The sequence below is a fragment of the Cydia pomonella genome, chromosome 15 (genome assembly GCF_033807575.1).
Source record: "Cydia pomonella isolate Wapato2018A chromosome 15, ilCydPomo1, whole genome shotgun sequence".
NCBI lineage: Eukaryota > Metazoa > Arthropoda > Insecta > Lepidoptera > Tortricidae > Cydia > Cydia pomonella.
The window spans coordinates 15,696,011-15,707,362 of record NC_084717.1 but is presented as its reverse complement, the minus strand read 5'-3'; the positions used below and the strand labels follow the sequence as shown (position 1 = coordinate 15,707,362).

At 39.0% G+C, this 11,352-nt stretch overlaps 1 protein-coding gene across 1 annotated transcript in view; it reads right to left on the bottom strand.

Moving 5' to 3' along the window:
- Positions 1–17: 17 nt before the first annotated feature.
- The window catches only part of LOC133525989 (sortilin-related receptor-like), a 58,730-nt gene continuing 47,395 nt past the window's right edge, over positions 18–11,352 (bottom strand). The window contains 8 exon segments of the mRNA XM_061862444.1: positions 18–391; positions 931–1,076; positions 1,968–2,152; positions 3,342–3,557; positions 4,326–4,450; positions 4,926–5,130; positions 6,323–7,847; positions 9,219–9,482. Coding sequence (XP_061718428.1) covers positions 33–391; positions 931–1,076; positions 1,968–2,152; positions 3,342–3,557; positions 4,326–4,450; positions 4,926–5,130; positions 6,323–7,847; positions 9,219–9,482 — 3,025 coding nt within the window. The 3' untranslated portion in view covers positions 18–32.

Here is an 11,352-nt window from a genome sequence, read left to right as displayed (position 1 = left end):
GCCGCGGTTGTCGTCGCAGGGCGTCTCGTCGGCTATACACGTGGGTACACACCTCGCAGTGCATCTCGTCGCTGCCGTCGGCGCAGTCCTGCCGGCGGTCGCAGATGCGGTCGGAGCGCACGCAGCCGCGGTTGTCGTCGCAGGGCGTCTCGTCGGCTATACACGTGGGTACACACCTCGCAGTGCATCTCGTCGCTGCCGTCGGCGCAGTCCTGCCGGCGGTCGCAGATGCGGTCGGAGCGCACGCAGCCGCGGTTGTCGTCGCAGGGCGTCTCGTCGGGCCCGCAGCGGCGCCGGGCGCCGGGCCCGCGGCGCTGGCAGTTGCGCTCGTCCTCCCCGTTGGGGCAGTCTTCGGCGGTGTCGCACACCCACGATAGGGGGATGCATGTGCCTGAGTCAAGAGGATATCTCGGTTAACAGAATGCGTCATAATATACAGGGCGATATATTTTTTTTATCGCTATTGAACGGCGACAGCATTTTATGATCCCAATAAAACTGGATAGGTATTAAGAAAGTTTAAAAACTATAGCCCGGCAGTTTATCTTAAAGTTGATTTATTCACCAAAAAAATGTTGAGATAGTAATGAGGTCATGATATATTTTTCTTAAAACATTACTTCAACCGCGCATTACTTCAAACGGACATCAACCGCGTCATTAATCAGGGAACCACCGCCTAGTTCATCAGAGTTATATTGTAGGTAGTCCTTCGTACTTGTATTAAGACAACGACAGTAGGTATCAGTGGCGAATCGTTCAAAGAACTCGATTCCCATCGGCTTGTCTAATTTCAGCCCGTTGAGTACTTTCACGATCGATTCATGGAAAAAAGGAAAGCAAAATTAGCTCCGGGTTCCCTACGAATATTTGTGACGCACCGCCACTGGTAGGTATAGTGACAATATAAAATAAAAATAAAAAACTTACCAGTCGAACAAGTGAACTGAGTCTTAGAACACCTCCTGTCCTTAAATTCGGGCTCAGACGCTGGCGTGCTTGTGTCGATGATTAAGGAACCACAGCCTAATTCGTCGGAGTTGTCTCCACAGTCGTTAATACCGTCGCATCGCCACCTGGTCAATTAAAAAGTACATTTTTATATTATTTTGACACCTACCCAGATGTCCACCGTCTCTAAGAGAATCAAAATTCAATTCGAAACTTAAACAAGATCGTTTTTGTGCCGGCAAATTAACATACAAATACGATATGTAAATACAAGAATTAACTGTATTGACTAATAAAGTGCATCATCGGGAGATATACATTTAGGTATCTTTTTTTTATTATTATTATTTTTATACTACGTTGGTGGCAAACAAGCATACGACCCGCCTGATGGTAAGCAGTCTCCGTAGCCTATGTACGCATGCAACTCCAGAGGAGTTACATGCGCGTTGCCAACCCTTAACCCCCCCCCCCCCCCCCCCCCCCCTCGTTGAGCTCTGGCAACCTTACTCACCGGCAGGAACACAACACTATGAGTAGGGTCTAGTGTTATTTGGCTGCGGTTTTCTGTAAGGTGGAGGTGCTTCCCCAGTTGGGCTCTTCTCTAGATCTGGAATGACATCCACTGGCTGTGCCCTACCACACAAAGCGAGATGAAATTCACATTGCCCATACCTCCCTTTTGGACGTAGTTTAAGGACGTACCCGGGTCCAAAATTTTTTGACACCTACCCAGATTTCCACCGACTCTAAGAGAATCAAAATTCAATTCTAAACTTAGACAAGATCGTTTTTGTGCCGGCAAATTGACATACAAATACGATATGTAAATACAATAATTAACTGTATTGACTAATAAAGTGCATCATCCGGAGATATATACATTTAGGTTTTTTTTTTATATGAAAACCCGTCGCTTTTTTTGTTGGAAATTCCAACTACTTGCTATAATTCTACATGTCTTCTTTAATTATTTTGTCTGTGACAAGACAGCAGACTACACCATTCAGACTTACCAGTAAGGCAGGCAGTTGTTGTTCTCGCATTTAAACATCCAGTCCAAGCAGGTCCCATTTGACGGGAAGTCTGCCTTCTCCGGCGGCCGGGGGATCAGTTTCGAGTGCCCACTGGTCCCTGGGTACGTGCAGTTTTGTTCGTCTGAGGAGTCCGTGTCGGAACAATCGTTCTCACCGTCGCATACCTGTTTGAAACCTTTGTTGTAGTACGTGGGATGATACGATGATAAAGAAGCGTACTGCCTGATGATAAGATCGCTACACCCTGCAGCCTATAGATGCTCGAAACTCTAGGGAAATCTGATGCAATCAAAATTTGAGCAGGAGTAAAGGACGACGAGATGTGCTAATTTTAAAAATTGTATAGGTAGGTTAGTTTTTTTTTCGCAACAATTAATACACGCAGCAAAAATAAATAAAAAATATTTAAAACATTTTGCTTTCTTATTTTTTCAAAGGTCTGTTGTGTTTTTAGAGGTAATTCACTTTGTGGTTGCCTCATCTCTTTCTTCTGTTCTGGTCAAAACAAAAGGGTCATTTTTAGAGTTTCGTACCCAAAGGGTAAAAACGGGACCCTATTACTCTGTCTGTCCATCTGTCACCAGGCTGTATCTCATGGACCGTGATAGCTATACAGTTGATATTTTCACAAATGATGTATTTCTGTTGCTGCTATAAAAACAAATACTAAAAACAGAATAAAATAAATATTTAAGAATGGCTCCCATACAACAAACGTGATTTTTGCCATTTTTTTGCATAATGGTACGGAACCCGAGTCCGACTCGCACTTGACCGGTTTTCCAAGTATAACTCTGACATCACGTTAAAAATACAGTAGAATCCGTTTATTATGACTCCGCCTATATTGACCAACCGGTTATTATGACGTAATTACACCACGAAGTTTGGTTTTCATATAAAATTCTTTATAAAAAAGTCGGATATAATGACTTCCTTTACAGTGACATGTCGCTTATTATGACCCATTTTCAATAAATTATGTCCGGTTATAATGACAATAGTATTAGAGACTGTTTTTACAATAAAATGAAAAAACAAAAGCAGTCAAAAATTACAGATTTCTTACAGTAAAAAATACACTTGTATGTGTTATAATGTGCTGATTATGTACAATTTTGATTTTGATTTAATATGTATGTAGACATATGTATTTACTATGTTTCTGTATTAAAATACTTAAGTACATACATATTTACATAAAAAACGTTTTTCATTTCACAAAACGTTTTGTATGACGTCCGCTTATTATGACGTGTTTGTCAATTCCTTTCGATGTCATAATAAACGGATTCTACTGTACATACATCATATAAACAAATATCGGTCTTGAAATTTTTTAATTCAACTCACCCAAGATTTAAATATGCACTTTCCGCTCGGACATCTGAACATAGACGGCGCACATGTCGAGTTCCTGCATTTGTCGTCCTTTTCATCCTCACCGCTGGGGCAGTCTCGTTCTCCGTCGCACACCCACGAGTTGGGAATGCAGATGGGATTAGCGTCCTTGCTGCAGGGGAAACCGTTTTCGTTGCAAGTGCTGATGGTGGGCCTTTTTGATGTCGACTGCGGGACATGTAGGTAAGTAAAAAATCAATGAAATTTGAATAAAAAACCGTTTATAAATAGTTTAATTTTCTTTGTCAGAATTTTCAAGGCGCCGATGATATGATGGGGTTTAAATTTATTCGAATAAAGTTGATCGTGGAAAACAATCGACGTGGTTATTGAAGTAAGGCAGATTTCGCTTATTTTTTATTATATAGGAGGCAAACGAGCACACGGATCGCCTGATGGTAAGCGATGACCGCCGCCCATGGACACCTGCAACACCAGAGGGATTGTAAGTGCGTTGCCGGCATTTAAGATGGGAGTACGCTCTTTTCTTGAAGGTTTGAAGGTCGTATCGGACCGGAAAAACCGCGGTTTATTGTCAACGCTCGTCGGAGAGAGACCAACGCTTTCTTGTCACTACGACGCGGTTCTGAAGCGACTTGTACTAGTTGTACTGCACGTAGCCTTAATGATTTGGTTATATTTATTTATTGTTCCAATTAATTTTGTTTTTATGAAGATCACATATCTAAATGAGAATAGCAATACAAAGGCCAGAAATAAAAATAAAAGTCAGATGCCCTACCAATCAAAACGTTGTATTATTGACGTTTTACATCACATGGCGACCCTGCCGAGCATTATCATTTGCTTTAAGGCAAAGTATATTTAGAAAACATCTTTTCAATTATCGCTAATTTACATGACATATGAAAACGTAATTTCCTTTTATAATTGTATTTTCTACGAAGCAGAAACTGATAGACACACGAAACTCACATTACAGTTGCGTTCATCCGAGCCGTCGTGACAATCGTTGTCTCCGTCGCACACCCACTTCTTGTAGATGCACATACCCGTGGCGCATTGGAACTGGTTTTCGGTGCAGTTCGGTCTCGTGCAGTCTGATAAGACAGAGATATTAGTTCTTGATATATTTCATGACAAATGTTGCGATTTAGCTCTAATCTAGCAAAGAGGAAAATACTGAACTCTTTGATTATTTTTTGCATCGTTATATTGTTGAGCGTCAGAGCCTTGGCTTTAACTTAACCTCTTAAGCCCCTATTATTAAATTATAGTGTAAAAATTCGATTTGAAATTGTCCTTTTAAGAGGACTTCGGGACTTAGTTGGTTAATTAAGCCCGATTAAGCGAACAACAATATACAAAATACCTCTACTTCTGGAATTTGTTAAAAGTAGATAATGAAATTGACAGTCGAATTTGACGAAGCAAAAAAAATCGACCAAAATTACGTTTATCTAAATATTTTAATGTGTTTGAGTGTCGCAAGAACTTATAGTTGAAATAAGTATAGTAAGTAAGCATTGTTAATTTAAGGATTCCTTGGTAATTTCAAGCCCGGAAGGTACTCACTCTTTTCGTCACTAAAATCGGGACAGTCCGCTTCGCCATCGCATTTCCACTGCGGGAGGTAACATCGCGACGCATCATCGCAGGACAGCATGGGCGCGGCGCAGAGCGGACACCCTATCTCGTCGGACAAGTCCCCGCAGTCGTTGTTGCCGTTGCATTGCCAGGATGCTGTGATGCACATGCCGTTTGCGCAGGTGAATTGGTCCTAAGAGAGAATATTAGAGCGTTAGATCACCCTATAGGCACCATCTCACTAGTTTGGTCCAAATTGTCACGGTCGTATCATCATCAATAGTAGCGGATGAAACAACGCGCCAAAAGTATAGAATAGAATATCCTGGAATACCTTTCCAAATAGTATTTTACAGATTATAAAAAGTATATGTAACAGTTTGACTGTTCTACATACAGAGACATATATAGACCGTTTTATTAAGGGCCTGTTTCACAATGTCCAAGTATTGGATTGCTAATTGACAAATAAATTTACTGCCAGATAAAATTTCCTACAAAATTTTGCAATTATCTACCTTCTTCTTCTTCAAGTACCATATCCTCTACGGATGTCGGCTGCCACAGTCCGGAAATCTTCTCTATTTGCAGTATTTCTACCCAGCGTGGCAGCGTCCATTCCCGTCCAACTCCTAAGGTTATCCATCCATGTAGTTTTTCTTTTCCCTCTGCCTCTTTTCCCTTCGATTTTTCCCTCTATCTCTATTTTGTCTACCAGTTAAGCTTATTTGAAGATTGCGAAACGCCAACAATGACTTTATTCGTCAGATAAGTGGCAAGTAGCTTATTCAGGATTTTACTTGGAAATTGTGAAACAGGCCCTAAGTAATTATTAGTGATCGGTAGATATTTTTGAGGCGTAGTATGAGCCGCTACTTTTAGTGTACCGCGCGTCGTCTTTCGATCGCGCTCATCGTAATAGCGGTTTTATAAGAACGGAAAAATGTAGCTTTTATTAGTTTAATTAATCATTTATATTTTCTTCTATTAATGCGGTTAATATAACTCATTTGAACTATACTATCAAAATGGAACCGAGAAAAAAGAAATACGGCTCTGATTTTTGGCGGTTCGAATGCACCTGATTCATGTATAATTTATTCAATAATCCTCACACTGTGGACCCGTAGTCATGATTCACTTATTTATGCGGAAACCCTAACTGACATACGTAAATTACAAAGAAATGATGTTCACCTAAGTTTTAACCAAAGCCAGTCTTTAAAAGTATTTTATGTCACTAATCGTTTTAAAGAGTCAATTACATTTCATGCGATATAAAATCGTAGAATGCACAAAAAAAAATCGTGTCGAATATTTTTGTAACTCAAATTTAAAGACGTCTGTGGAAGAATTGAACTTATCTATAGAAATCAAATACTTACAGCATCACAAGAAGCGCCCTCCTTCTTCTTACAAGTCATATTAGCTGACGGCTCTAACCCGTTAGAGCACATGCACTTCCCATTCGTCATAGTAAACCCGTTCGGGCATAAACAGCTAAACCCTTTCCCTGGCCCGCCCAGACACATAGTATCACAACTGGTATTCTTGTACGAACACGCATTGCTACCGTGCTGAACGAAATGCGCGAACACTTTCAAGTCCATCAAACCAGAGAAAGAATTGTTTATCGTTATAACATTGTCACCGGAATCTTTATCAGCAATGAAGATGGACTTCGCTTTCCAATCGTCCCAATACATCTTTCCTTTTAGAACTGCCACTGCAAACGGATGAGATACTTTCTCGTCTCTCCAAAGAATGCGCTTGAAATATCTGCCGTCCAAATCGGCGCTGGCTATATAGTCTTCCATAGCGTCTACCCAATATATTCTCTCAGCCATCTGATCTATAGTTATTCCATTCGGCCATTGGACTATTGGTTTTCCGAATAACTTCTTAACGTTTTTACCATCAAGGTTAGACCTGGATACGGTAGGATTGCTTCTATCCCAGTCAGTCCAAAATAGGTAGCCTGCTTTAGGATGAACAGCGATTCCTCTAGGTTTGGATAAAACTTTATTATCGAGGATAGTAACCCTCATTCGGCCTGCGATCGTTAAGTCAGTTCTGACTGCCTCGATTTTCTTTCGCATTCCATCGACGAAGAATAAAACATTTGAAATCCAATCTAAAGCCATTCCTTCGATGCTGGCTAAGTCGGTATCAACGATAACTTCTTGTACTGTTCCGTTGTTAAAGCATTGTCGATTAATTTTATCAGTTTCAATATCAGCCCAGTAGATGCAGTTGTTCTTTAAGTCAAACTCTATAGCGACTATATTGCTCTGTCCTTTGACGGGGAATAGCGTAGAATTGTCAGATAAATCTATCCTTGCGATTTTATCTCTTAAAGCAACTAGGATGAACTCCGTTGGTTCGTCTAATGGGCAAGGAACCATGTCAGGCGCATAAGGTATGTAGGTTGAGGATTTACAAACATCGCCATCGATTTTTCTGTATCCTTTAGTTCTTTGGTAAAGAGTGCCAGGTCGGCACGGGTACGGGGTAGCGTAGGGGTCGTGTTTGGCAGATTTATTGCGAACGCACGCGTTATTACTTAACTGGAAGCCAACATCACATTCGAAATCTCGTCTGCTGCATTCGCACAGTTCTTTTTTAACGGGTCTATCGTAATTAATGCCGTTGTAGCAATTTGTGTGTGCGAGTCTTCTTTGGAAGGTGTCTCTAGTTCCTAATACGCAGGATACTGAGGAGTTAGGGGGAGATGGTGACCAGAATTTGTAGTCGTCCGGGGTGCAATTTTTGGCGAAGGCGTTTTTCAGATCTATAGTGATTATGATCCACTGATGTTGCTCATTGGCCGAGCCGAACATCGTGAAGGTAGTTGTGTTTTCTCCCGGTTCGGTCATGAGACCGTATATGCGGAGGTCGTCTGCGTTAAACCTGCAAAGAATTAGATGTTGAATTATTCGTAAATTATTGTTGCAAATGCATATTGACCGCATACAAGGAAAATGTGCGGTTAGAACTGTGTCATTACTAAGTTATTAAACATTGTGAAGCATTACTGGCATGAATGAGGCAAAATTGCTACTTCTGTCACCGATGGACACTCTGGATGAGAAAAATTAATTGGTGATATAAGTAGCTGTTTTGCCTCATCAAAACAAAAGAATAAGGTAAGGTGGGGTAAGAATATCACCAGGTCAAGACAAACACTTCTATGGAATCCTCATACTGTTTGTCTTGCCCCGAGCAAAATAAACTATGATCGTCTTACCCGACCTTACCTTACTTTAAAGTTGAGTATAAGAACCCACAAATATAAACATAAACACTTGACGTCACCAAAGAAGGAAAACAAATCCGCGCAGCATGTGATATGCAAAAACATTTCGAAGTATAAATATCTCATTGCAATAAAAACTTTGATGTTTTTTTCCTTATCTAATCTGGAGATACCACAAATAAATAAGGTGACTATTATATCTTGTTTCGAGTAAACAAACAAAAAAGCGCATTAACATTTTTTCTTTGTTTGTTATGTGGGTAAGTCCACAATTTTAAAATTGCTACGAATATCCTCATATTTCCTTAAATCGGCATGGCTAATCATAATCAATATAATCATTTGATTGGTACAAGTATTTAAATGTTTATTGAAGTTTCGAAATTTACTTATATGCGAAAATAAAGGGATATGCATTTTTAAATACAGTATTAGCATGTTTACTTTAAATAAAGAATTTAGCAAATTGCAACAATGTAACACATTACGCACATACAATACCTACTACGTGCTAATTGCACAACACAAGCTATAGCTGATAAGATAGTTCCACTTGCATTTCTAATTTGTTAAATATGGCGTCTTTCAAGTTTCACTACAAACTTTACTAATTTTTCGTTATATTTGACACATTTGGTGGCAACCAAATGGCCACCGTGTATAGTCCACGTCGGTAAAAAAATCATATAACGTCGGTATATTGCTGAAGACGGGTTAACAAGATCGCAGAACCTGGTGCTCATTGCTGGCCTACCACTGAGTTCCATCAATGGACATCTACCAGACGCCCTTAGCAATAAAAGGAAACAAACAACCTTTTTTCGAATTTCGTTGCTCTCAAAATCATGTACCCCTTTCTGGATCATTGCAGTGTCGTTTCAAAATTTTCAAACGCATTAACAATGCAGGATGGAATTTACCTCAACGAGATGGACCGACGATCATAATAGCAGGGAAGCATTGAATGGCGGCAGACACCTAGTCGTTGTGGAGATACTTAAGTAATTCAACTAAACAAAACTTACTGATAAGAATTCCATTCAATCCCCTCATTTGTCGAATACAAAATCTTCCTAGTTTCCCCGCGAAGTTTAAAGTATTTAACAGCCACCAAAACTCCACCATGATCGCCATAGTTAAAGAAGTAGTAGTCCTTTAGGATTCTCTTCCAAGTCAGACCAGCGTCGCGACTGAGGTAGACGCCGGGGATGCCTTTGAGGGACTTGCCCATCACACCGGTGGCCATGATGATTCCTGGCGCTGATTTTGAACTCATAATACTTGCGGATCTGTGGAATAAAATTTACATTAAAAATATGCTTTAGTTGCGTAATACAGGATGCCTCAAAAACCAGTGCCGTTTTATAAAAACTTGTGAGAAGTATAACTCATATTTTTTAGTTTTTGATATTAGTTTTAATTCGTTTTACTTTTAGTTGTACAAGCTTTTATCAATACGATAACAACGACCTCAAATTCAATGAGCTTGCTTTGATTTATTACAAAGTTCCTAGGACCGCGATTGGTCTTCATCAGAAGCTTAAGTTTACATTACGAGTACATAACACCGAAGTTAGCAGCAGGTGTGATAAATTTCAACTCAACCGGAAACCAGAAAATGTGTCACACGAGTAGACACCGGAAAAGGTGAAAATAAATGAAATGTTACTAAACGGAAATTCCTCTTGGAACATGTTACAAATTTCCATGAAAAGAGACCCTAGAGTTAGTAGTGGTTAATGTAATACTTTTTATAAAAATATTAAAATATACTGAGACTATAAACATTGACCTCATGAGTCATAATGTCAATTCAAATGAAGCCTTTATTAATTGAAACATGAACTACATGGTAAAACAAATAACCTACTATGCGTCACCATTTCACACTGTATTCATTATTATAAGGCAAATTATCAACGCATTATTATATACAATCGATATACTCGTAATTAATCACTCGACGGTTCATTTACAGTTCATTCTAAGTTATTAAAAGGATTGAAACTAGCAAAAAACCATCACCATCATGTTTTCAAATGTTGGGTTAGTAGTATTACTTTTTAGGATGTCTACTGAACGTCCTTTGAGCATATGAAGGACGGAATTATCCACGTGACAAAACAAACAACACTTTTGTACACCGCGCGATTGAAGGAGATACAGTGACATTATCACGCTATCACGTGGATATAACTCCGACCATCATAAGTGTCCTGGCAGTTTATCGTAATGAATTCAAAGTGATAAAAAGCAGTTAAAACCAATCACAAACAAAAAACCCATCATGCTTATTTTTTTGAGAAGTAATGGGTTAATATCATTACGAAACACAGATTTGGTTAATTTGTTGCCGGTCTCCGATAACAACATTGATATGTTCAACATGTAAATAAGTAATTTAAAATAGGTTCTTATCGAAATAGTAAGTACACCTAATAGTTAGGCACTTCAATATAATTTTTGATTTCAGTCACATTTATATCAATACTACGTCTTATATACCTCATTTTTATTCGTTATCGCTATTAGACATAAGGCATGGTAAGCAGACACATGTTGCAGTGATTACAATATTTCTTAGCATTTGATAGGATAATGATGACACTTCACTAATAAATAATAATATATAAATGTTTTTGTACAAACTACCGTTATTACGCTATTACACAGCAACCATGCCATGTCGTGCATAAATAATCAATAATGCTCGATACTAGGAAATTATTATGCAAATAAGGATGAGAAAAAAAAAACAGACGATAAAAATTAAATCCTAGGTTTTTTGTATGAACCTACGTAACTAAATAAAAAAATGAATCGCAGCAAAACATAGACACACGATTTTTAGCCTGTTAAGCACAATAACAAAACAGTTAGCGAATTAAATGAAACAGTCTACGGGCAATGTCCGGAGCAATTGAGAACTTTCGTATTGAAATGTTGACTTGATGTATGTACAGTCAGTCTGGTCTCTACAAACATTAGTGTACCTATTTCAGCTAAAATTATAAATTATCGAATTACAACTAGAACAAACAAGACCGCGGCATAATTATTAGGTCGTGACTGACACATATTTTTTTAAAGCTATTAAACGTTTTGCATTGTCTTTCGACTTCAAGTATGGAGTCTCGCATGAACAAAGCATTACTTGCT